Source organism: Polistes fuscatus, unplaced genomic scaffold (genome assembly GCF_010416935.1).
Source record: "Polistes fuscatus isolate 324 unplaced genomic scaffold, CU_Pfus_HIC Scaffold5, whole genome shotgun sequence".
NCBI classification, from domain to species: domain Eukaryota; kingdom Metazoa; phylum Arthropoda; class Insecta; order Hymenoptera; family Vespidae; genus Polistes; species Polistes fuscatus.
In genome coordinates this window covers 2046175-2074061 of record NW_025113129.1, presented here as the reverse complement: position 1 = coordinate 2074061, position 27887 = coordinate 2046175, and the positions used below count along the sequence as shown (strand labels likewise).

Below are 27887 nucleotides of genomic sequence, written 5' to 3'. Positions count from 1 at the left end.
TGTAAATATTTGAAATGATTTTCGAGCCACGCGCGTCACCACAATGAAAATTTAATACGAATGAAATTGAAAACCTCGATAAAGATTAATTTGCGTATGTTTTATATTTTTCAATTCGCAATATTGATTAATTAATGAAGTATAGAAAATGTGCGAATAATTTGGAGAATAAAAGATCCCTGATTAAAATTAAAATTTTCCTTCACATTTTGTACAATGCAATTTAATTGACAAAAATTTCACACGAATATTACGTTTCAGAGATTTTTATGACAGATTTATGAGATTTATTAAATATTATTTTTTCTTTTTCGAATCGAATAGAACATATAATAATTTAAACGGTAAGCAATAAGTACCGTAGAAAAATCGAGATTGGATAATATATTTATAATTAATACGGATTTATGATAAATGAACATCTCTCAGAAGCATCATGACACAACATTTCTAAATTCGTTTAATAGTTTTTTTTATAAATATTTTTCTTTTTTAAGAAATATTTGTTTGAAAACAATATACATCTTGTCCATCAAATACACCGACAGTATATGCATATTTTACAATTTTAGTGCCTAACTCTTGGTCCATCTACAGCATAATTAATTCATTCATTCATCGATTAATTAATCTAATATTTTGATTATAATCAAATAAATTGTAACATTATGTCATAGAAATGAACATAACGTAAGAAAAATGAATTGTAATGAAATTTAAATAAATGCTGCTTTTTTTAATTGAAATGTTTAATCATGGTTAACATGTTCTTTTCTTTCATTTTTTTGTATTTACTTTCCAAATATTGCACACAAACTCTAAGCAAAAAAAAATGAAAAAAGAACAATAACAGGCAAGACACCATGCATTTGTATTTTCTTTTTTATATTAAACAGACGAAGATTTAGATAAATAATCAGACTGATAATAATATCAACACGTTGATTGTACCTTGAAGTTAAATTACTATCTAAGGACAGTGTTCTTTTTTATTTTTTTTTCTTCTTTCATAATTATCATAAATATTTTATTACTCGATTAAAAAAATTGTATATTCAGTCCTAAACTTAGAGCAATAATTCATTATTCGATGGAAAAAATGGATGCTTATAGACGGATATTATTTTAATTAACGATATACTTGTTACTATTTTTATGTCTTCCGATCTACACAATATATTTTTTAATCTTTTATTTAATATTTGTCCTATATGACACAATGCTTTGAACACTATGGTAGGTAGAAATGCTTAACGGGCATAAAATATGTGTATAATTAAATCTACCATTTAACACTACTCCTTTTAATATGAGAATATAAACAGCGAATGTCGTGAACGTCGTTATCATCATCATCATCATCATCATCACCATCATCATCATCACCATTTTTAAAAACTATGATTACTTGTATTTTATTTTATTTTATTTTATTTAGTCATGTTTGTTTAAGATAGTTCATCGTTTTCATTCATTAAATTCTTGTCGCTTATTATGTTTTAACGAGCATAAATTAATGAGAAATAATAATAATAATAATAATAATAATAATAATATATCTTCTAGACAACCCTTGAAAAATACACCGAACATAATTCTTGTTTTCCCTATTTCTTTTTTTTTCTTTTTCAATATAGGACGATAGTTAAGTGCAAAAGTGAAAAAAGTTCAGTGCAAGCAATATTTCATTACCACCTCCATATAATTGTTGTTTTATCAGATTCAATACAATAATATCGTTCTGTCATTTTTACGGAAGAAGACAACCGTACAGATTAGTCACCTTTTTCTATAGTGTTTCAATGCTTCTATGATGCAATATATTACACGCTCTGCATGTTATCTAGTCCAAATATCATTCATCCAATTATCATTTAATTCTTCATTAGGTAAAACTTTCAATTTTCTTAATGCTTCAAGATAAAACGTTAATTCTAAAGTAACCACCCCATGTTGCGGACCACCATTATTCACTATATTCATCTTTACTAATTGCTCCCTAAGTTTTTCTTTGAACGACGTATTTACCGTACGATAAAGTGATTCGACTTCCGCCGGTGGTAAAATCCCGGAGACAGCTTCATGAAGTTTGATGAGATAACTGTAAATAAAAAATAGTTATATATTTAATAATTAACAAATTGCATCAACAATGTATACCCTGTTGCTTTCTTTTTGTATTTTAATTTAATTTTTTTTAACATTTTTTATTATTTAATTTACCTAGAAATATTTCTAAATGATTTAGATGGCACAGGTGGTCTTGCATTCCACTTTGATATTTGACCACCTAGTAAATTGTCAACAATAGTTAAAATTTTTCCTTCAATCTCCCTTATATGAGCCTTTATATCCCTTTCTACGCTATCTAATAACGCCACTCCACCACTTGCACTTGGTATACCTACAACTCCACGATTAGGATGTCGTTCGGCGAGATCTAAATGGAAAAGGATTAAATCCTATTTAATTAGGATGACTAAGTAAATAAAATTTAACTAAAATATATAAATTTTTACACGAGATAACAATACTGTTGATTCGCTTATCGCTGTACCTTGAAAATGTTTTTTAATATTTGGCATAAACCACAAAATAAGTTTTAGACTACGTGCTGCTAATACAAGAATTGTACTCGTTATAGTTTTTAAACCTGCAACTTGCATCGCCCCAGCACCCAAAACCAATTGACAACACCGAGAATTATAATGTCGTAATAATTCTGCTAATTGTCGTCCAATAGTTCCTGACAATGTTACTAACTCACTGCTAGTTCTGTAAATATATGAGTAGTATGTTATAAATAATTATCTAATTATTAAAATATTTATTTAATAAATTACAAACATACCTGCAATATTCATGTATCATTTGCATGAGCATTAAAACAGTAGCAACGACTGCAAATCTTTCTTCTCCTACTATAATGAATGATTCAGTACTATCATTTTTCACGTCATCATCTCGTTTAAATGGGCCAGGAGGAAATTTATTTTCTTGATAAATGTAAGTTACCAATGATTGAAATTCAGGTGGAACATCAGCCTGTTTCCACCTTTCAGATTCTAATAAGAGAGTAAGTCTTGTTTTACGTTCTGTATGAAATTTTTGTACAAACTTGAGTGCTTGTGCCTTAAAAAAATGTTCCTAATTAAATATATATATTTTAACAATAGAAAAATAATAATACATTTAAAAATTTTCTACCTTGAATGCAGATCGCAATTTACTACATTGTTCACCACAAAGTTTTTCGCATACTTCTGTAAATTCTTCCACTATATTTGCCAATTGACAAACTTGAGTGGTCGTTGCTTTGTCACTTAGCCAAAATGTTTTTTCGTTTAGAGTATAATTTAACAAACTTTCAGACGTATTATCGTCTTCATTTTGCGATTTTTCTTTTTCGTTTGGAAAATGCTTTTTGAAGAAAAAGCTTTCTGCAGAAATCATATTTCCCAGACTCTCTTGGCAGGAATAGCAAAGACTTATAAGCATATTAGTAAGTGCTGTAGTTACACGAATATGTTCACTTTTTGTCAATAAGCGATCAGGTATAGATTCATCATATGTACCATCGACCATACATCCAGCAGATAAATCTACAGTGTCGCGCATTACATCATGAACAGCCTATATTATAAATATCTTGATTTATAAATTACATATAATATATTATTATTATTATTAATAAAAATAATATTCTTACAATTTATATAATATCTTACCTTGACACGTACTAGCAATTTGGTTAGAGAGTGTATCGTATTGTGAAGAAATGTTAACCTTTCTGCATGGGAAAGACCACTGACTTCGAGAGCTGCTGCTTGTTGATCACTACAACAATCGCTTGCTGCAAGTGCTTCTATAACTCTTTGCTTGATTATAGCTCGAATGGTAGTAGCAGCCTCAAATACGTAAGTCTCCACAAAGCGCAAATGCTTTTGACGCAGTAGTCCAGAAATGATGGAAACAAGTTTATCCTGTTCGTTGAGGATGTACAAATGATCTCACTGGGAAGATGGACGATAGATTGTTTGCTACTCACTAAAGCTAAAATACTTTTTGCAAAAATAATATTTACTTACTGCATCCAATACAATATCTTCTTCGTCTAATGGTCTATTTAAATCAGCAGTAGCATATTTCTGAAATTCTGTTGTTAGCATTTTATTTACAAGCTTTTCCATTTCTGTTAATTGAGAACTTAAGTGCCTACAAATAAATTTCATTAAAATACTTAAAATTAATATAAATTAAATAAGCATACAAATTATATTGTAAGGATTTACCGAAAGCTATGCACTCCATTTAATTCTTGTAACAAAATCTCTTGTGTCGTAGATATAAGATCCAATGCTGCAACGTAGTCAGGTGTAGAAAGTAATAATTGTATCATTGGTTGACTTTGATGCACAGTTGCCATTAATTTCAATTTTTCGTATACTAAAAATCGATTCGTCCGAGCTCTTTCTAATCTAATCAAAAAATTGAAATACTAAATTAAATATCCTAATACTGAGATAAAATGCAAGAAAATACTTACTGTAAAACTTTTAAAGAATTTTTGACTAGATATTTGTCAACTTGGTGAATATTTTCTCTTAGTGCTTTCAATACGGTGATAGTTTGAGAAAGCTGTTCCATTAAAGCATCGTGAGAAGTCATTGCATTAAAGAATGCTTGAGATTTAGAAGCTACCTGTTCTGCTATTCTAACTTCTACCGTATCTAAATAGTGACTTAGCTGAAATAAAATGATATAATTATTAATCAATAATTATGTATACATGCAATTTTAATTTATCAAATTCACCTTCTCCTGCATCTGTTCAACATGCGATACTACATTGTATTCCTTATCTAATAGGCCCTCTTTTGTGAATGGAAATACTGCTTCAAAATTTTCTTTCTGCGAAAGATCTAAATTTGGTGTTAAAAATATCTTTGGAATATTAGATAAACCAAATTGACTTTGATCTGAAAATATTTATAATTTAAAATGAATTTGTTATATAAATGACAAATATATACTATAATGTAAATTAACATGTTTACTACCATAAACCATAGCCCAGAACTTATTTTTCACAATGATTAGAGTCACAGATATGTGATACGTGATACACAGCGAATGTGTGTATTAAAAGTATTGAAATAATTTACCTTGTGATTTAATTCTTCTCAAATTTGGAAAATTCTGTGATAATTCATTTGGAATAGTCGGTCTAATAATTGCACTACAATTCATCCGTGAGTGTTTACGACATCTCTATAAATAAAGTCAAACAATTAAATCTAGAATATAGTTCTATCGAATAAAACAAATTAAAGTTTAAAAAGAACATTGTCTTGCTTACACGTGCAAATTTTTTCAGGTATATTTCAAAATGATGCATAGTAACTTCCGGAAGATAAGGGCTCTTAGGAATATCCACTTTTTCTACGAAACTGTCACCCCATGTACGAGTAAAGAAATTATTTTGTTTCCCTTTAAACGGATCATTTAACACAGCAGATAGATTTTGTATTGCTGAATAAACAGTCCAAGTAGAGCCGGGCTCTAAAATCTGACCATTGCTTTTACGTTGTTGCTGCATTGTTGCATGCTTTGTCGCATGGGCTACATAATCTTTATCCGAAACACCTTCCACTGGAAGACTAGTACATACTCCATTATAACCATACAAGCATACAAATGATCCACCTTCTCTTGAACAATGCTGATCTCTCAAATGTCTAAAATTCATATGTTAATACCAAAAAAATGGAAATACATACAAAAGAAGAATTAACAATTATGCTAACTAACAAAATTTAAGGTAAATAGAAATATCAAAAATATAATAAACAAAACCTGAATGTACGGTATTTAATTAAATATAAAATAATCAAACGACTATATATTATAACAATGAATAAGATTAAAAGGACATTGGACAAGTTGACCCACCTAATGAAATCTTGGATGTGCTTAAACGTGAGGTTAGTGCAATATTCACATACTAAAATCGTAGACACCGAATCGGATGTCCTTACGATTTTCGCCATTTTACATTAATCGCCCTAACTAATCTTTTTAACATTGCCGTGATTAATATATCTTCCCTTATGTCATCGAATGCTCTCCAACGACATTTTACATATGTACAACTATTTAATGTACGCAGTCAGTACACGTCCTCAGTTACATACGTTTTTCCACGCAGAAATAGCAAGTTGTCCAACTGAAAGACACGATTATCTATATCGTAATACTCTACTATCTATTATCTCTTTTCAATGAATAAGACAAACATGCTGATTATGTTTATTAGAGCAAGACGAACAATGTATTATAGATATCTATATATACGTGTATGAGTTGCAATAAGAAAATTTACTAAAAGTTAGGGTCTTTGCCATTTACATGATATGCTCTGTATTATCGACAATTCACCAGACATAATAGCCCGCAATTAAATGACAGTGTATATTATCGAATAAAAATTCGATTAGAATTCGATTAAATTCGATAATTTTGAATGCTTTTTTTTCCTTCAAAATAATTAAAATGGATAAAGAATAATGCGTAATATTTGTATATACATACATCATCTGTTGTAAAGGACTTGTAATATATGGTGTCCATGGCTGAACAGCTGTCTATTTTGAGGTTATGAAATATTTGACAACTGCATCAAAACTGTCCTGAATAAATATAAAACAAAGAATATGGACAGCGAACAAGAGAATGCACTCAAATTAGAAGGTCATGCTGAAAGAAAATATATTAGATTTCAAGATCTTAAAAAAGCATCCAAATGTTCAAGCAACCGCATTGACAATTTGAATACAAATCAAACCGATTCACAGCAATTAAATAATCAAGATGTTACAGGAAAGAAAGGTACTCTAGATTTAACTGTATCAAATACTCGAAGGAATTTGTATTAATTTAAAATATTAAGAATCATTTTCTATCAAAGTATAATAAATTGCATCCAAACGCTTATAACTTTCAATATGTTTACGTTTTAGGTGTGTCTTTGATGCAGTTTGTACAGACGGAATTAACAAGAGGATATCAATTGGAATACGATGAGGAAAGATTTTCAGCAAGAAGAGAGAAGATCTATTCGTTTATGAAAATTCCTAGAGAAGTTGAAAAATTTATGGTTTATGGTTTTCTTCAGGTACAGCTCGATGTTTCTCAAATAATTTTTCAATGCGAACAAGTACACATAATATTATTTATTTTACAGTGCGCAGATTCATTTTTATTTGTCTATACATTTTTACCATTAAGATTTATAATGGCATTGTGGGCTGTTGCTACGAGACCTCTTTGGCACTGTTTAGGGTAAATGCATTTTTGTTAATTATAAATAATTCTATATGAAATATATGTATCGTCCTATATTAAAAATAAACAATTAATATATCATTATTTTAATTTACAGAAGTAAAAAACTTCGCGCGAAAAAAAAAGAAAGACTTTTGAGGCCAGCCGAAGTATGCGATCTATTGAAAGGAGTTGTAGTGCTAGGATGTTGGGCAGCTACGTGGAAAGTGGACACATCAATGATGTACCACGTAGTTAAAAGTCAATCAGTAATAAAATTATATATTTTTTATAATATGTTAGAAGTAGGAGATCGTCTTTTTAGTGCATTTGGTCAAGATACAATAGATGCATTACTTTGGACTGCCACAGAACCACGTTCTCGAACACGGTCAACTCGTTCTCAACACTTAGGAACGCTGCCCCATCTTCTCTTTGCTTTAGCTTATGTGTGTATCCTTTTTTAAAACAATAATACTCTTATATTTTCTGTTATGTAAGAACAATTTTATGAAAGACCTTAACTAAGTATTTTATCACGCATATCAGTGTTGCATAGTATACTGGTGCTATTTCAAGCTACTACTTTAAACGTAGCTATAAACAGCAGCAACAAAGCTCTTCTAACGATAATGATGTCTAATAATGTAAGTTAACTATAAATATGAAGGTAGATTGTTAGGCTCAAAACTATTCAACCCACTTACGTATTTATTTTCTATCAAAATAATTTAGATAATATTTCTCAAATGAATATTATTTTCAGTTTGTCGAATTAAAAGGTTCTGTTTTCAAGAAATTCGATAAGAATAATTTGTTTCAATTGTCTTGTGCTGATGTAAGAGAACGCTTCCATTTAACCATGCTATTGTTAGCTGTTACATTACAAACAATGAAAGAATATGCGTGGCGAGCTGATAGATTAATTGTACTGCTACCTGATTGTGTTATGTTGCTATTAGCAGAGGTTCTAGTTGACTGGGTTTGTATAGAAAATATGATTCTGATATATGAGGCCCTCATTTGTCAAAACGATTGACTCCACAAACAAAAAGTATAAGAAATTATTAAAAAAATTTATTTTAAAATATAAAAAATTAAATATTGATTAAATGCTTTGGTAATAAAGTTTGAAACAATTCTATAAGTGAAGTTAATCGCATTGGTCTGTGACCAACACATATGAAATCTGTATTTACATATATTTTCTATTGATTAATAATATAACCGATATAACTACTATATTCGTATTTTAAGGTGAAGCATGCATTCATCACTCGTTTCAACGAGTTAAGTTCGACTGTCTATAGGGATTATACAGTTAGTTTGGCGTACGATATGGCTCAAACAAGACAAAAAACAGCATTTTCCGATCCATCGGATTTGATAGCTCGAAGAATGGGTTTTATTCCGTTACCTCTTAGCGTTGCTATGGGTAGAGTATTGTGTACAACTTTAACACCATCTGCAAGACCAGCAAATTTCATTTTGTTAATACTAGCATATTTAATACTCGTAGCCTTACGTATTTTAAATAGTCTTATTATATTAGGTAGAGCATGTGATTTAATATCTTCTCATACACATTCTAACAAAAATGATGCAGGCGAAGAATCACAGGTTCAAAATTTCAATGAATCAAACGCAGATATAAAAAATCCAAATTTGGCAACAGCTATATTTTCGAATAGTGCTGTTAGTTTAAACAACGTATGTCTAAACGATGCTCTACTCAATTCAGATGATAACGACGAAGTAGATAAATCTGAAGACAATTCGGCTATAGTTGCACCTCCATCAGCACCAGCTAAAAACTTTTTAAGAAGTGAAAGTGAACCTTTGCTTCCTCAATGACAGCTTTTTTTAGTATAATTGTAGCGCAAAACTTTTTTTGTTTATAAATATATATATATTATATATATATATATGTATATATTATATATATATATATATATATGATATGTATGTGTTATATATAAATAATATAAATAAATGTATATACATATTGTATATATACTTATGTGTGTGTACATGTTATTCTCAGGTTTTTTATGATATGGATTAAATATAAGTATTTAAAAAAATAGAAAAAAAAAGAAAATAAAATAAAATTCTAAGATACTTTAATATGAGTTATTTCATTTCAATTCATCTCATCTATTTTTTATTATATCTGTAATAGTTATATTAATGAATTCAGGCGTAATTCTTGACCAATTTTGATGAGCAATGCTTTAATAGTATATTTGGTTTCTGTGAACACAAAACTTATAAAATATAAATAACAACGTTTTGAAGTATGTAAATCATAATTACAAACATGTATTAGAACTATATAAGATTTTAATTAAAATTGTTATTTTTAATTTTTTCTAGATAGGCAAAACTCATGTTATGAAAAGAGGTACTAGTCCTATGATAGAAGAAGAGATAGATCCAGGATTAGGATTCTCAGCTCTTCATAAACAATACGCACTATCAAATTCTTACAGAATTAAAGAACCTTTGGAACACGAACTTTTAGCTCTACAAGATTTACTCTCATGAGATTCACTCTCATTCTAAAACAAAACTAATTCATTTTAATCATTCATTTGACAATTCTGTATATTTTTATTTACTTTAAAATTTAAACCCACAAAACTATAAATATTATTTTCCTGGACAAATATCTTTTTTTATTGTGTAACAAAATTTAACTGCATAAAATACTAGAAAGATGTATCATTATATTTAATCTGTATAATATTCTATATTGTACATTCTGTATATTCTTATATCTTTGATTCGTAATAAAAACTATTCTCTATCTAAAATAATTATTGCAATTATATCAAACGAACAATTATTTAATAATCAAAAATATAAACGTAATTAAATACATATAAAACCGTGCAATAATTGAGATTGTAGAATTGAAAAACATCTTTAAAATTTATGGTACATTGCACAAATATTTTTTATTAAAGTGTTGTGTGCACCTTCAGAAATGCATATATATAGATATATTTTAAACAGTAGCAGTTATTTATGGCACTCTCGAAGATGATAAAAAATGATTCATGATTAATCCAACGATGATCATCTGTAACAAAAAGAAAAATATATTAATCATCTACACTTGCAATAACAACAAAACATTATTGACGAGCAATGTAATAATAAAATAAAATACAAAATATAAAACTAAAGAGCCATTCTCTAAAAGTTCGAACATATTGTTGAACTTTTGAAAATAACTCAATAGTTATGTAGTTGCCCTCTCGTGCCACAATTAAGTGGGGGGCCTCTTCGGCATTTTGCCTCTTCTTTCTTCCCTGAAACTCCATTTGGACATTTCTTACGTGCGAGCAAGATAAGAGTCTCTGATAAAATATATTCATCATTCAAAAAATATACTATCAGAATATGTGGTATTCTAATTCTCAATTATTACAAAATTAATTTACGTTTCCCGTTCACTTTTCTAGATCGTGGACCATCAATGAACTTAGAATTCATTGACCATACACGAACACATTTAATTAATTGTCCAAGAGGATAAAAATTTCCATCGATGACCTAATAACACTTCGCACTTTTAATGTCAAATAATAAAATCGAATTGAAATAAATAATGCAAAATAAATGTAATGCATTCGTTTGCAATATTTTTATTTCATTTATTCGTTATATTGAATTATATCAAAAATTTCTAACAGCAAGATAAAATCGCGATTGTGCGTAGTGCTAATCCTGAAATACTTAAAACTAAGTATCAAATTCATCAAAGGCTTTGCCGATTTGATTCGACTCTATCTCGTTCGAGATAGAATCGAAAAAGAAATGAATCTTTCAAATGGTTGCAAATGCCTATGAATTATGACACATAATAAAGATTACAGAAGAGTTACAAAATAAATTTACAATGCAAGCATAATAGAATGATGATCAAATTTTGTAACAATTCTGTATAAACCAGGAGGCAGAATTTCCACTCCGGAGTGGAAGTAAGCGTAGTGCCTTCCCTGGATCCTACCTACTTAAAATTAAAGTTTTCACATTCGCTCAGAGAAGTATGTTACCTGCCCGCCAATTACCCGTATTTAAAAAGAACAAACATACATGCATACCCACCCACTCACTCCACGATTCTCTCACATACCACCAGGGTGCAAAAGCCTAAACTAGAGAGCATGCCCCGGGGCACCTCCGACACCCTAGTTCAAACGCGTGTTTTCTAAACTTATGGGGGTACGTACCAATTGCTGTAATCGTCTGCCAAGGCTAGTGATTATTGCATAAAAAACTACAGCAAAAATACAAGTATAAACTAGTATATATGCATACTAGTTATATACGAGTATATCATAGTTTCCACAAATAAATGCGGTAACTCTACTATGCAAAACGATTGTTAAAAAAAAAAATTTCGTATCGTACGCGTGACTCTAAAAGTTATTTTTATTCAATAACTTTAAAAAATAATAAGCGCGGTATTACGTGTCACGAACGATGTACAATGCACACACCTAACACGCACACACAGGTGTAATGTACATCGTGCAACCACTAGCACAATAACAGCCGCCAATATGGGGAAAAATTAAAACTAAACCCATACTAACCGTTTCTCACCCATACGTGTAGCACCTGAGCACACGCATAGATGAGAACGCAGAAAGCATAGGGGGGAGAAACGGGAATTAGTATATTAGAAGCTGAAAATCCTAATCTAAAAAACATGATTAAGACATAAATACATAAACATATTTTTATATAAATTTATCTAAGCGGACTAAAGACTCTACAAGTTATTTAAAAAATAATGACTTTTAATATATTTTACTATATTTTAATATCTTTTATTATCTTTGAATATATTTTCAAAACCTCGGACGATTCCTTTCATTAAGTTGGCTGTTCTAATAAAAGAACTGGGCTTTGAGCCACCACTTAATTGCTAGAATCTATCCGTCGCGAATGAGTTTGTCTTCTTGCTCATTTATTTATAATATCGAAGTATCGATTTATTAAAATTAATCGCAATTAAATAAGTTAAGCACGAAGCAATGAATGTAAGAAAAATTTACATGCTTTTTTAAAAGAAATCGAATAAATTAATACTACTAATAACTCGAGCAAAACACGAAATATAAAAGAAAGTGCATTCATCAATTGCACTGTTAATTAAACGAATTTAACCGATGATACAAGAAGACCTATCCTGAACTAATAAAATATACAAGAAAATATACAATTTTCATGAGTTATTCCTATAAAAAGAATTACTCATGTGCTCGTCAATAATTTTTGGAAATAATTACAACCGGTAGCTCGTGCCGATTAGGACCTTTCATCCTCGACATGATTGAGCACCGGAGGGACTTTAAATTTCTTGACTCACTCGTTACCAACCGTTATATCACATATATGTGGCATTTTAAAATTAAAATAACGCATATATGAAATATGAACAGTTAGCATTAGAAGTTCTACGGTGGCTCCAAAACACTCCTACTTCGTAGCAAGTATTGCAGCCTGACGATTGAAGAATTTCTGGATTTGCTATTGAAGAAGATCCATGGGAGATCCATCGAAGAATTCATTCCACATCTTTGAATAGGAAGACAATCCGTAGTCATATCTGTAAAATAAAAAAGACAAAAAACGATAAGTTATCTATAATATGATTCAAAATCATATAGAATAATATCGAATAAAATGTAAATAAAAATGAATACTTACAATGCATTTCAATGGGACGAAGCTCAATTGCATCATGGTGATGCACCTCGCGTGAATCTAATAACACGGTAAACGAATATAAGAAACTATAAATGAGTTTCTTATCACGAAACCGAAATTTTATTATACGGCGAACAACACTGATTCTAATTCGCGTTTGATTTTAATTTATTATGCGCCCGATCACTGATTCTACAACTGCTTACAAAAACTGCTTTGCACACAGTCAATGCAAGTACAAAAATCTTCATTGATGCACTGACTTTAATACGCGAACAGCCTGTGCGACTGTTTAAAGATTAAAATACAACTTTACTCGAACAAAATCTAATGTAATTACTGCTTTGGTCGCAGTTAATTTAATATATAAATTTGAAAAATAGTTCGCGAACGCGACGGAATTGAAATTAACGAACGAACGTGCTTCTAATCCGTGATTTTAATTACATTTAAACGATACCAACACTCCCGTATATTGCTTCGCGCACGATTGCAATCTGTAACAGAAATAAAAAACAATACTATTAATATCATTACTATTATTGAAAACAATTAAAATTTTTGTGGAATTTTTGAATACAAAAATATACTCACTTCGAATCTTCATTGATGAATGCACGATGGGTCTCCTACCCTTAGGATGACGATGAGAAACACTGATTCTACAACTGCACTGAATGCAATCAATTCAATTAAAAGAATTTAAAAATGAATTTAAAATTATAATAAATAATATTTTAAATTTAAATAAACACTGCTTTTACACTGCACTATTCCAACGATGATCTGAAACAGAAATAAAAACAAAATTATAAATATCATTGTTGTAGAAAAAAATTATTATAATTATTGAGAAAGTGTTTAAAATAAAAATTGACTTACGTTTATTCTTCAGTGATGAATGCAGGATGGGTATCCTACCCTTAGGATGACGATGGGCGCACTCGTTTAAACCGAATAAAAGAAACTTACGGAGTTTCTTTACCCGAAAAAACGAAACTTTTACATACGGCGAACAACACTGATTCTACTTTCCGATTCTTTTATATTTTATTTTATCGATGCAACACACGATTACTTCATTGCCTACACGCACGATTGCAATGATGTTCTGAAACAGAAAAAGAGAAAGAACAATTAATATCATCGTTATAATAAAAAACTATTAAAGTTATCATAGAAACGTTTGATAGGAAAATATACTTACTTTTAGTCTTCATTGATGATTGCAGGATGGGTATCCTACCCTTAGGATGACGATGAATAAAATAAAATTAAAGAAAAAATCTGAAAAGCTGAAACATACTAAAAAGATTATAGTACAAGATTCCCTGTCAATCATTTCTGAAGGCAGGACACACATTAAAAGATGTTTTATCATAAAGAATCAACGTTAAATATAAAAAAAAATGTAATTATCTATAAGGATTAAATTAATTAAAAGTATAAGTTATAAAATATTTGTGTAGAATGTACCAAAGTATGCAACTATTTGCTTGATAGTACTCGCTTTGCATTTCAATATGCAAATTAAGTCTCACTACTTTTATGTAATTGTATATAAAGTATATAAAGTTTGTAAAAAGCTTAAAAGTTAATTAAAAAGCTTTGAAATTGTATGAATAAACAATAATTGAATCAGCAAAGTGAATAAAGAGTAACCTAAAAAACAAACCGTTTGTTATACCGTTCTATGTAATAAAAAACTCTTAAAAGTATTTAAATTTACGCGATAACGTTATAAATTAAATTATTCAATAGTTTAATACGTCATCACTGTTAGCGGTCTTAACTTGTCGAAGGACGGGAGAGGAATGAGCATAGCTCTCTCTCTCTTTGTTTACCTTTGAAAGTAACGTATTTCGACTGTTATTGTTTTTATCTCATTGATCGCTCGAGCATTGATGAAAAACACAGAGCGTGTAAATACGAGTATACGTGTTTTGTTTTCTTATTCTCTTTCTTTCTCTCTCTCTCTCTTTCTTTTCGTCCTTCTTCTCCCTCTTTCACATTATTGCTTTTTTTCTCACATTCTTTGTATTACACTTCTCTACGTTATAAATAAAAGAGATGGACTAACCTCGGTAAATATGAAGGAAATAAAAAAGTAAACACGACTGTTAGACTGAGTATATATATTCCTGTTGGACTCTCCCAATGCACGGAAATCTAAAAAAGGAAAAAAAAGATTACATTAGTATAATATAAAGAAAATCAAATATATGAGTGTAGTGTACGAGTTACCTATACTTATGTATATATACCTGTATGCATGTGTGTATGTGATAAAAATCAAATTTAGCACGAAATACGATCTTTGAAGATATAATTATGAAAAATGATTAATTAGAGCATCATTAGAGATGGTAGTAATTATCGATACCATGAAAAAAGCTGGAAATTAGAAAAAAATATTATTAATTAACATTGGTGAAATTGGCGGGACGCCGAGATATATCGATGTTATATTCTCACAGATATCTATCGAACTTTTCAATATTTCGTTTTGAAAACACTCACGTATGAAAATCTTGTTTGTTGCTATCGTTTGATACCTATATAATAGAAAATATGCTAGAAAATATCTTTTAATTACCTGAGATTAACGAGACGACGAAATATCCGTGCGATCTCCTGCACCGACGCCGCGGAAAAGAAAGAAAGAAAATTAGCAAAGAGCCCTGATTGGCTGATAATTATTTCGGCTGATTAGCTGATTGGCTGATAATTATTAACACGTTAAGTCACCAATTAAAAATTCCGAGTAACCAATAGAAATGTATTTCGCAGACACAAGCTGGCCCCGTCACACGTACTTGCTGTAGCTCGCTTTTCTTCATGACCACGCTAGTCAAGCTTGATATTATAATTTATTTATTAAATAAATAAAAAATTTATTCTATTTTTCTATTTAAGGTACACCTATCTTGGTAATATTTAAAAAATAACGAAAAGAATAAAGATAATATGCACTATAAATCTTATCACACCGCACAGAAAAACATACATAATTTATTTATTAAATAAATCAAAAATCCATTTTATTATTAATTATAATTATCCAATTTATAATTATTATTATCCAATTTATTTTTCTATTAGGTGTATACGTTCTTTGTTAATATTTAAAAAATAACGAGTAAAATAAAGACAATATAGATTAAAAACTTTATCACATCGCAACGTTCTGATTTAAACATTCCTTCCATTTTTATATAATTGTTTAAACTAATATACATTTGTTTTAACATTCCTATGCAGTGATGACTTAGGGTAATAAAATTTTAATTCAGAAAAATATCCCATTAAAATTACAATTAGACTGACAATGAGTATGTGTATTCATGCTGTATTCTACCAATGTTTGGAAACCTAAAAAAAGTATAAAATAACATGGCATTGGTATAATATAAAGAAAATTAAATAAATAAGTGTTTATTATACGTGTAACACGTTCCTTGTTAATATTTAAAAAATAAAGTACAAAACAAAGATAATATACACTAAAAACTTTGTCACATTGCACAGAAAAACACAATCGTATAGATAAGAAACCACGTTATAGAAATTTTTAAAACAAATGACATAAAGCACTATAGCTATCCTTAAAGAATTAAAATAAATTGAAACAAAACAATTGACATCTCTCCTGCCAACTATGAAAGTATAAATTCCCATACTCTGTATTGATATGGAAAAACTCTTGTTATTTTAATTCTTGAAGGATGGCTATAATGCTTTATGTCAATTGTTTTTAAAATATCTGCAACGAGGTTTCTTTTCTATACGATTTTGTTTTTCTGTGCGGTTTTTAGTGTATAACCTCTTTATTTTATTCCTTACTTTTTAAATATTATAAAGGAACGTGTACACCTAATAGAAAAATAAAATTATTTTTGATTTATTAAATAAATAAATTTTTTGTGCTTTTCTGTGCAGTGTGATAAAGTTTTTAGTGTATATTGTCTTTATTCTACAAATTAGTTTTTAAATATTAACAAGGATAACTTGATACTTTACTAATACAATCCTATGATTTTCAGATTTGTAAGTATTTAAAGATTTGGAATTACACTGCATCAATTAGGCTTTTTTATCGTTTTATGTATCAAGTACATACATAAAAGAAGAGTTTACAAGATTTTAAAATGAATCCTGGCAATTTTTTTGGTATTTAAACAAGCAAACACCTCAGCTATTTTTTATCATAAAGGTAAACTTCAATACTTCACATTTTCCATTAGTATATTGTTTATTCATTGTTTTAATATATTGGTTGTATAATTGTTTAGAAAAATGTACTTTCTTTTTTCATTTACACATACGTGTACATTACGTATACATTAACAATTATTTCAATGCACTAATGCACTTTTCTTATATTGCAGCTAAATTTTACCCTCGTAGTCCTCACTGCGCAGGAGCATTAAAATAATTACATAAAAATTAAGAAAATACTAAAATCAGAACGATATAATCTTAAATTTATCGATTAGGTGGATTATACACTTTATACACATGTGCAACGTTCGGAAAGTCATATAAACAACATTTAATAAAAGTAATTTCATAGAGGACAACGTCTCATTTCAACGGTGGATTTCGAAGGAGAAGGTACATAGATCATATATTCCGATCTTTTAAACAACAATAGACGCTTGCATCGATTAATTAATTATTATTTTAATGCACTAATGCACTCTCTTTATGTTACAGCAGAATTTTATCCTCGGAGTCATCACTGCGCAGAAGCATTCAAATAATTACTTAAAATAGATAAAAATACGAAAATCATAACGTTTTAATCTTAAATTTTCTTAATTAGATTTATTATTCTTTTTATACACGTGCTCAACGTTCGGAAGGTCCTGTAAACAACTTTCACCAAAAGAATTTTAACAGAGGATAATGACTCAGATCAACGGTGAATTTCGAGGCGGAGGGATCACAGAACATATACTCCGAGTTTTTAAGCAACAATAGACACTTGCATCGATTAATGAACAATTATTTTAATGCACTAATGCACTCTTTATATTTCATATTATTTAGACACATATATGTAGTAGTATAAGCATTACATACTTATTAACATATTTTTGAATATTAATCAATTTTAATTTAATATTCTTTTAGATAAAAATTTCCCCCTCCAAAGTCACCACAGCACGGAAACGTTTAAAAAAATATACATTTGTTTAAACAATTACATAAATAAAAGAATATTAAAATAAGAACGTTATAATCTTAAATTTTATTGATTAATTTTATTGATTTTCTTTATACACATGCGCAATTTTGGGAAAGTCACATAAACAACTTTCACCAAAAAAACATTAACAGAGAACAATGACTCAGATCAACGGCAGATTTCGAAGAGGACAGTGCATACATTATATATTCTAAGATTTTTAACATCAATAGACGCTTGCATCGATTAATTAACAATTATTATAATGCACTAATGCACTCTCTTTACGTTTCAGATTATTTAAACACATATTAGTTTAAACATTACATATTTATTAACATATTTTAAATATTAAATAATTTCGATGTGATATTCTTTTCGATAAAAATTTCCCCCTCCAAAGTCACCATTATGCAGGAACGTTACAATAAATGTACATTTGTTTAAACAATTACATAAAAAATAAAAGAATATTAAAATGAGAGCGTTATAATATTAAATTTTATTGATTAATTTTATTGATTTTCTTTTATACACATGCGCAATTTTCGGAAAGTCACATAAACAACTTTCACCAAAAAAACTTTAACAGAGGATAATTACTCAGATCAACGGTGAATTTCGAGGAGGAGGGATCACAGAACATATACTCCGAGCTTTTAGACAACAATAGACGCTTGCATCGATTAATTAACAATTATTTTAATATTTTAATGAATTTTTATTATAATTAAGATTGTTTAAACGCATATATATTTATTTAAACATTATCTAACTTTTGACGTACTTTGAATATTAATTAATTTCGATTTTATGTTTTAATAGATGAAAATTTTACCCCTCCCCTCCGAAGTCATTACTGCGCAAGAACATTACAACAAATGTACATTAATTTAAACAATTATACAAAAAATAAAAGAATATTAAAATGAGAACGTTATAATTTTAATTTATATTTATTACAATTAATTTTCTCGTTGCATACATAAGAAACTTTCGGAAAGCCATGTAAACAACATTCAATGAAAAAAACTTTTTTTATATGACAACGTACCAGTCTTACAGTAGATTTCGAAGAGGAAGGTACAGAAGAAGATACATCCCCATTTTTAGATTACAATATACATTTCTATCGATTAATTAACAATTATTTTAATATTCTAATACACTCTACTTATATTTAAGATTAGTTTAAACGCATATACATTGTATTTAACATTACATACCTATTAAAGTATTTCGAATAGAAAACAATTTTGATACGTTATTAATTTATGATTTATCTATATAACTGTCTTTACTTACTGTCGTGTTAAAATCGATTTGTATTACTGGCAAATCAAATTTAATGAATATTTATTTAAATTTGGGTCTTCGGAAGCGGTTACCTCCTCGTGGTTAGACCCGGGCAATGGTATTTTACTTTCAGTATAATGTTTAACATATTTTATATGTTATACATTCCATTGCAAGTAAAATCCAGCTAAAGACCGCTTACCATTAACATTATAATGATAATTAGTTCCTTTCATTTCCTAATATCATATTACAATTCATTACATTGTTTTCCCTTTAATACTACCTTCATATTATATCCCATATTAAAATACTCGATTTATTTTATAGGAACACTAATCTTGTGCATTCTTTCAGACATTTTTGACGTGCAGTGCGGTCGGTAAAGCACGTCTTGGTCGCGTTCGCGTTCGCGTTCGCGATAAAAAACTTTTTTATAGTTTTTTATTTTCATTACCGTCCACCCATCGTCATCCTAAGGGTAGGAGACCCATCGAGCATTCATCACTGAAGATTAAAAGTAAGTATAATTTTTCTATGAAACATTTTCTATGATAAATTTTCAATAGTTTTCGATTACGGCGAAGATATTAATCGTTCTTTTTCATTTTTGTTTCAGAACATCATTGCAATCGAGCGCGTAGGCAATGAGGTACTCGAGTGTTTGCATCGTTAAACAAAAATCGGAAATTTTTCGGGTAAAGAAACTCCGAAAGTTTCTTTTATTCGGTTTATACGTGTGCCATCGTCATCCTAAGGGTAGGAGACCCATCGGGCATTCATCACTGAAGATAAAAGGTAAATTAATTTTTCTATTAACATATTTCTTTAAAATTACTTAGAATTTTTAAACGATAACAATGATTCTAATCGTTTTGTTCTTTCTCTCTTTTCAAAGGCTAAGTGTTAGTGTTAGTGTTTGATATTTGAACTGCGTGCAATGCAGTTGTAAAATTAGAATCAGTGTCGTGGTCGCGATAAGAAACACGTAGTTTCTGATTTTGTTGGAACCGTCTACGGCATCGTCATCTTAAGGGTAGGAGACCCATCGGGCATTCATCAATCAAGATAGAAGGTAAATTCATTTTTCTATTAAACATTTCTTTAATAATTACTTGTAATTTTTAAATGGTAACAATGATACTAATAGTTTTCTTATTTTCTCTCATTACAGAAAGGTAACAGTGTTGGTGTTTGATTTTTCAACTGCGCGCAATGCAGTTGTAAAAAATTAGAGTCAGTGTTTGTGCGAATAATTAAAAAATACAATTTTTATCGCGAAGTAGAGTCAGTGTTTGTACGAATAATAATACAATTTTTATCGCGAAGTAGAGTCAGTGTTTGTACGAATAATTAAAATACAATTTTTATCGCGAAGTAGAGTCATGTTCGTACGATAATTAAAATACAATTTTTATCGCGAAGTAGAGTCATGTTTGTACGAATAATTAAAATACAATTTTTATCGCGAAGTAGAGTCAGTGCATTCGGTCATCATCACCCTAAGGGTAGGAGACCCATCGTGCATTCATCATGAAGATTAAAAGTAAGTATATTTTTCTATCAAACATTATTATAATAGTTTCAATGGTTTTATACTACGACTAAGATATTAATCGTTCTTTTTCTTTTCTGTTTCAGAACATCATTGCAATTCGTGCGCGAAGCAATGTAACGGGAGTGTTTGATCGTTTTAAATAATTAAAATCACGGATTAGAAGCACGTTCGCTCGTTAATAAAATTCGGTCGCGTTTCGTGTTCGCGTTCGCGTTCGCGTTATTTTTGAATTTATATATTCAATTAACTGCGAGCAATGCAGTTAATTGCATTACAGTTTGTTCGTATAAATTATAGTTTTTTAATTTTAAAACAGTCGTACAGACTGTTCGCGAAGTAGAGTCAGTGAAGTGCATCAGTGAAGTGACCGCGTATCGGGAGTGAAATTTTTGTGTTTGCATTGACTGCGTGCAATGCAGTCTTTGAATTAGATTGTAGAATCAGTGTTTGTACGAATAATTAAAGTAACATTTTAATCGCGAAGTAGAGTCAGTGACCGGGCGTAAATTAAATTCAAATCGTATCGCGTATGTAGATTCAGTGTTGTTCGCCGTTTAAGAAAAATTTCGGTTTCGCGATAAGAAACTCTTTTATAGTTTCTTATATTCGTTTACCGCGATATTAGAGTCACGGGAGTGCGAGGAAAAGTGCATCGAGGAATTCTCCCATGGGTCTGATGGACGAGGGATGCAGCTGGACCATTTGCTACGAAGTAGGAGTGTTTTGGAGCCACCGCAGAACTTCTAATGCTAATTGTTCATATTGCATACATGCGTCATTTTATTTTAAAATGCCACATATATGTAATATAACATTTAGCAGGTCGTGAGTTAAAATTTAAAGTCCCTCCGGTGCTCAATCATGCCGAGGATGAAAGGTCCCAATCGGCACGAGTTACTGGTTGTAATTATTCCAAAAAATTATTGACGAGCACATGAGTGATTTCAAAAAAGGATTAGTCCTTTTTTGAAATTGCTCATGAAACTGTATATTTTATTGTATGTTATATTATTAGTTCAGGATAGGTCTTCTTGTCTCATCGGTTAAATTCATTTAATTAACAGTGCAATTAATTAATGCACTTTTCTTTTTTATTACGTGTTTCGTTCGCGTTTAGTAGTGGTGAAATCGAGTATTAATTTACTCGATTTCGTCCAATAAAGCATGTAATAAATGTCTTACATGCATTGCTTCGTACTTAGTTTATTTAATCGCGATTTTATTTTTCGATATAATCAAAAAATGAGCAAGAAGACAAACCCATTCGCGACGGATAGACTCTGGCTGTTATATGGTGGCTCAAAGCCCAGTTCTTTCATTAGAACAGCCATTTAACGAAAGAGTCGTCCGAGATTTTTATTTTTTTAAATTCTTAAAATCTTTTTAAAAGTCATTATAAATGACTTGTAGAGTCATAGCCCGCTTAGATTAATGAGAGAACATTTTTATATAATAATCAAATCTTAGATTAGGATTTTCAGCAATTAATATACTAATCCCCGTTTCTCCCCCCTATACTTTCTGCGTTCTCATTTATACGTGTGCCCAGGTGTTACACGTATGGGTGAGAAACGGTTAGTATGGGTTTAGTTTTAAGTTTTTCTCCCCCCATTTGGCGTCTGTCATTGTGCTAGTGATTGCACGGTGTACATTGCACATGTGTGTGCGGTTAGGAATGTGCATTGTACATCGTTTCGCGATACGTAATACCGCGCTTATTATTTTTTAAAGTTATTGAATAAAAATAACTTGTAGAGTCACGCGTACGATACGAAATTTTCTTTTTTAACAATCGTTTTGCATAGTAGAGTTACCGCATTTATTTGCGGAAACTATGATATACTCGTATATAACTAGTATGCATATATACTAGTTTATACTTGTATTTTTGCATTAGTCATTTATGCAATAATCACTAGCCTTGACAGACGATTACAGCAATTGGTACGTACTCCCATAAATTTAGAAAACGCGTTTGAACTAGGGTGTCGGAGGTGCCCCGGGGCATGCTCTCTAGTTTAGGCTTTTGCACCCTGGTGGTATGTGTGAGAACCGTGGAGTGTGTGGGTGGGTATGCATGTTATTTTTTTGAGCGAATGTGAAACTTTAATTATAAGTAGGTAGGACCCCGGAATGGCACGTGGCATACTTGCACTTTTCAGTGCGAGTCCCCACCTCCGGGTTTTATACGGAATTGTCACAAAATTATATCTTTTTTTATTCTATCTTGCTTGACTTGTAAATCTTTTTTGTGACAATTCTGTAATATGCATTATGTATCATGATTCAAAGGGATTTGCAACCATTTAAGAAATTCATTTTATTTCGATTCTATCTCGAACGAGATAGAGTCGAAATCAAATCCGCAAAACCTTTGATGAATTGATACTTAGTTTTAAGTATTATAACTAGCACTTCGCACTATCGCGATTTAATCTTTGAAATGTTTCATATAATTTAATATAAAGAATAATTTAAATAAAAATATTGCAAAGAAATGCATTGCATTTTTAGTATTATTTTTATTTCAATTCGATTATATTACTCGATAGTAAAGTGCGAAGTGTTATTAGGTCATCGATTAGCATAATTAACTGCTCGGACATTCGATTAAATGTGCTCGTGTAATATGTGCACAGTCGATGAACTTTTAAGTTCGTTGATTGTCCACGAGCTAGGATAGCTAACGGGAAACGCGAATGCATTTTGTATAATTAATAAATAGAGTCACCCCCTTAACGAACATCGGAATTATTTGCATAAGATGTATGATGAAAGAAAATAAATGGAATTATTTCATATATATATTGTAATGTGAAATGTATTTCATTTATATTAGTGTAATAAGCAGTTGAGAGTAATTGGGTGAAAATGTCTTGAAGTCGTTTCTAAATTGTACGACCATAATTTGGCATATTATAACGGTTTGGTATTAGAATAGAATCGATACTTTACATGGTTAATAATATTCCTTTCGGCGATGAGATATCTCTCGACCAAAAGGTAATAATTATTTTCTATGTAAAAAGCTCAGGATGTTTTACTAATCACATTTTTTTTTCAGGGTTGTGTTAGGTCGGTTAGGTTTTTTTTATATATAGAATCAGGGACGATTCTAATTCTATATCATTAATCGTTGTAATATGCCAAATTATGCGAATACTTTTTGGAACGATTGACGTTTTTGGTCAAAGATTCTTTTCGTGCTCGCACGTAGGGAATGTCCGACAGTAGGCTTGAAGAAAGAAGAGGCTAAAAGCCGAAGAGGCCCCCACTTAATTGTGGCTCAAGAGGGCAACTACAGACTTAATGAGTTATTTTCAAATTCAACAGCATGGTTGAATTTTTTGAAAATAGCTCGTTGGTCATTTGATATTTTTATTGTTTTATTTTTTGTTTTGCTCGTCAATAATTTATAATGGTTATTAAGAATGGTAATAATTAAAATAGTTTTCTTTTTGTTACAGGTGACCATCGTTGGATTTGCCATGCCACCCACCAAAGATCAAACATAATTTTTCCTAAAAATAAATCGAGTATTAAGAAAATTTAATTTTATAAATGATATTTCATTTAAAAGATAGAAAATACTTTAAAATCATGATAGAGTACAATACCATTCCCGAATTCCCGCTCCAATATCATATCATTTTTTAATTTCCTATTACACACAATTTCCCCACTTTTCATTCTTCATTTCATTCGTAGAAACTAATTATCTTATAATGTTTTTTAATGTCTCTTTTATTGTTTTAGGTATTAAAATTTATTCAATTATTATATTATATATTTAATTAATTTTCGTTTATATTTTGTTTCAGGATGTGATTAATTCCAATGCATTTGTAAGTATTGGATTTTGATCTAGAAAAGGAATATGCTTTCGATACATTCATTGGTTCTTCGCAAATCTAAACTAATCTTTTTGTTTTCTGTTTCAGGTTCGTTTCCAGTATTTTTTTCAATGGGTAGCGGGTAGATTCTTTCTTTTCGAAGAAAGGTCTACTTCAGGGATGCGACCCTGCCCACGCGAGCCTTGATTCTATCTTACTCCCAAGGATAGAATCATGTCCTTACCTAAAATTCCACCCACACAAAACGATCCTATTTTTAATGTTTTGTTGGCAGGTTGAATTATGTAGATAATGCAACACTTCGTCCAAGAGAAGGGAGAAACCAATCAAAAGAGGGACTGAGTTATATTAAATGGTAATACGACATAATTATTTTTACAGGTACCATGGAACACCACAAAATTATATACATTTATTTTTATTTTACAATATTTTAGGTAGATTGAAAAATTAAAAGATTACACATTATGAATATTTTTAATTTAATATGTGTAATCTTCGTATGTATATATATTGCAATTATACTACAATGTGTTACTTTTCAGTAAAATCATCGATGTAACTTAAATTTTATTAACATGCATTCCTCGTTTTATGTTTGTGTTGGGAAAATCATTGTTTATGCACTTTTATGTTCTTGCAGATACCATGGATCAGTCCAAATTTTTATAGATACCATGGATCAATCATTGCATTTTGCAAATCTAAAATAATCTTATCTTTTCTTTTTCAGGTTCGTTTCCAGGCCCGCTTTTCTTCTTCTTCCATATGCCTTTGTTTTTTTTGTTGCAGATTCAATAGGAGGAGGACCACACGAGGACCACACGAGGACCAGCCGAGGCCCAAAAGAGGACCAAAAGAGGACTTAGTTACAACAAAGTATAGTATAAGATAATTAAATGTATAATTAATTGTATAATTTTAATTTATTTATTCTTCTCCCCTTAGTATAGCACGCGTGTAATATTTATTTTTAATGTATTTTTAATGTATTTTATTTTTTCATAGGTTCCATATTATTTCGACTCCACTCACTTTTTACTTCTCGTTTATCATTTTGTTTTTTAGTATTCCAACTTCTTATTCTCTTTATTCTCAACAGTAATTGTATTGATTTTCCGAATAAAACTCTTAGGGTGGGGCCTAAGAGTGGGGCTCATTAAAAATCATTCACGGGGTGATCATTTTCATTTCATTTTCTTTGGTTTCAATTTAATTCGGATGGGGACATCTTCAGGATGCACATCCCGGGTCTTCAGAAGCGGTTACCTCCTCGTGGTTAGACCTGGGCAATGGTATTTTACTTTCAGTATAATGTTTAACATATTTTATATGTTAAACATTCCATTGCAAGTAAAATCTAGCCAAAGACCGCTTACAATAAACATTATAATTGTAATTAGTTTCTTTTAACTTTCCAATTGACATCGTATTCCTTTACTTCTTTCCTTAATTCCTTCTATCCATTGATTATACAGAAACTAATTACCTTATAATGTTTCTTAATAATTATGATTACGAATAAATGAAGTACTATGATACGTTAACGACTTCTGCATAATGTTTTCTTTTTCAGGTTCGTCTCCCGTTTCGTCTTCTTATATTTTTCAGTCGAGGCCTCAATGGGTAGCGGGTGGATTTCTTCTTCGCAAAGGGCGCCATTTGCTAAGAAGGAATTTACTTCAGGGATGCGACCCTGCCCACGCGAGCCTTGATTCTATCTTTCCCCCGAGGATAGAATCATGTCCTACCCTTAGCTTTTTAAAGTGAAACGCCCTATCTTTTTTTTTTTTTTTTTTTTTTTACTTTGCTCTTTTTAACTCGCGACTTTGCAAGCATACATGCATTTAGCATAGGAATCGAAAGCGATCGAAGGAATAACGTGCGCGATCGGTTAGACGGTTAGGTCCACGGCTATCGGTTAGACAGGCTTTAACCGCCTGCTGTTAGTTTCTAATCGATCGTGTCTCGTTGATTTCTTTGTTTCGCTTAGATTTCTCGTCGTATATCTTATTTCTATCGGGTTTAATTCGCGTTTGGTATGCATCGATGCATTTAGCATAGGAACCGAAGCTACACGTACCCAATTGGTTGCGTGGAGTGTAAGTTCCTCGTAATATTTTTTATTATTACCCGTTTTCTTAACTTCGCGATTTGGTGTGCATCGATGCATTTAGCATAGGGACCGAAGCGACACGTGACTGGTCGAGGTACCCGGCCGGTTGCGTGAAGTCTAAGTTCCTCGTCGTATATATTTATTTTATCGCGTTTTCATTCGGGTTTTAATTCGCGTTTTGATATGCATGAATATGCACGTAGCATAGGAACTGAAACTGCATTGTATGGGATGTCTACCGAGGCTATTAGCACCGGTGGCAGACTGTACGTGCAGCGTAAGTTCCTCGTAATTAAGATTAGAGTCAGTGGATTAGTCCAACCGGTGGGAAACCACTTAAAAAAAAAACGTAAAAAGTTTCACTTTAAAAAGCATACTTTTCCACTTCTTTCCACTTCTTTCCCTTTTTTTTTTTTGTTTCAGGTTACACAGGAGGAGGACCACACCAGGACAGCACGAGGACCAGCCGAGGACCACACGAGGACAAGAAGAGGACATAGTTATAATAAAGTATAGTATAAGATAATTATTTGTGAAATTAATTGTATAATTAAATGTATATTTAAATGTATAATTTTTATCGATTTATTGTTTTCGTTTTATCATCGCACGCGTGTGATAATTATTTTTAGTGTATTTCATTTGTGTTCACAGGTTTCATATTACTTCGATTTTATTCATGTTTCACTCCTTTTTTTTCATTTTTTTATTTGGTATTCCACTTTTCTCATCTCGTTAATAATTTCAAGGATTTTTTTTCTCGGAATTTTCATTTTCTATGGGTTTCGACTTAGGTCGTCGGATGGGGACATCTTCAGGATG

At 30.5% G+C, this 27887-nt stretch overlaps 2 protein-coding genes across 2 annotated transcripts; one reads left to right on the top strand and one right to left on the bottom strand.

The window, feature by feature from the left end:
- Positions 1–207: 207 nt before the first annotated feature.
- LOC122521941 (vacuolar protein sorting-associated protein 54) lies at positions 208–6064 on the bottom strand. The gene is made up of 13 exons (XM_043642692.1): positions 5953–6064; positions 5360–5738; positions 5166–5271; positions 4816–4979; positions 4547–4746; positions 4293–4478; positions 4089–4215; positions 3729–3983; positions 3208–3633; positions 2852–3132; positions 2558–2775; positions 2224–2440; positions 208–2101 (listed from the first exon to the last, which is right to left on the bottom strand). The coding sequence occupies exons 1-13, from the start codon at positions 6048–6050 to the stop codon at positions 1840–1842; spliced, it is 2919 nt and encodes a 972-aa protein (XP_043498627.1). The 5' UTR covers positions 6051–6064; the 3' UTR covers positions 208–1839.
- Positions 6065–6704: 640 nt separating this feature from the next.
- On the top strand, positions 6705–9230 carry LOC122521943 (protein TAPT1 homolog). Its single transcript, XM_043642693.1, has 7 exons — positions 6705–6888; positions 7020–7174; positions 7244–7341; positions 7442–7776; positions 7873–7970; positions 8090–8305; positions 8581–9230. Exons 1-7 carry the CDS (start codon positions 6714–6716, stop codon positions 9175–9177), a joined length of 1674 nt encoding a protein of 557 aa, XP_043498628.1. The 5' UTR covers positions 6705–6713; the 3' UTR covers positions 9178–9230.
- The last annotated feature ends 18657 nt before the right edge of the window (positions 9231–27887 follow it).

What these genes read in the sequence shown, in the direction of transcription:
- LOC122521941 (XM_043642692.1), bottom strand. Translation starts at nt 6,050, where the DNA reads ATGGCGAAAATCGTAAGGACATCCGATTCGGTGTCTACGATTTTAGTA. An exon ending in ATGATACATGAATATTGCAG is followed by an intron (nt 2,776 to 2,851) that starts GTATGTTTGTAA and finishes ATATATTTACAG; the next exon opens with AACTAGCAGTGAGTTAGTAA. An exon ending in TCATTTAGAAATATTTCTAG is followed by an intron (nt 2,102 to 2,223) that starts GTAAATTAAATA and finishes TTTTATTTACAG; the next exon opens with TTATCTCATCAAACTTCATG.
- LOC122521943 (XM_043642693.1), top strand. Translation starts at nt 6,714, where the DNA reads ATGGACAGCGAACAAGAGAATGCACTCAAATTAGAAGGTCATGCTGAA. An exon ending in CCTCTTTGGCACTGTTTAGG is followed by an intron (nt 7,342 to 7,441) that starts GTAAATGCATTT and finishes TTTAATTTACAG; the next exon opens with AAGTAAAAAACTTCGCGCGA. An exon ending in CGATAATGATGTCTAATAAT is followed by an intron (nt 7,971 to 8,089) that starts GTAAGTTAACTA and finishes TATTATTTTCAG; the next exon opens with TTTGTCGAATTAAAAGGTTC.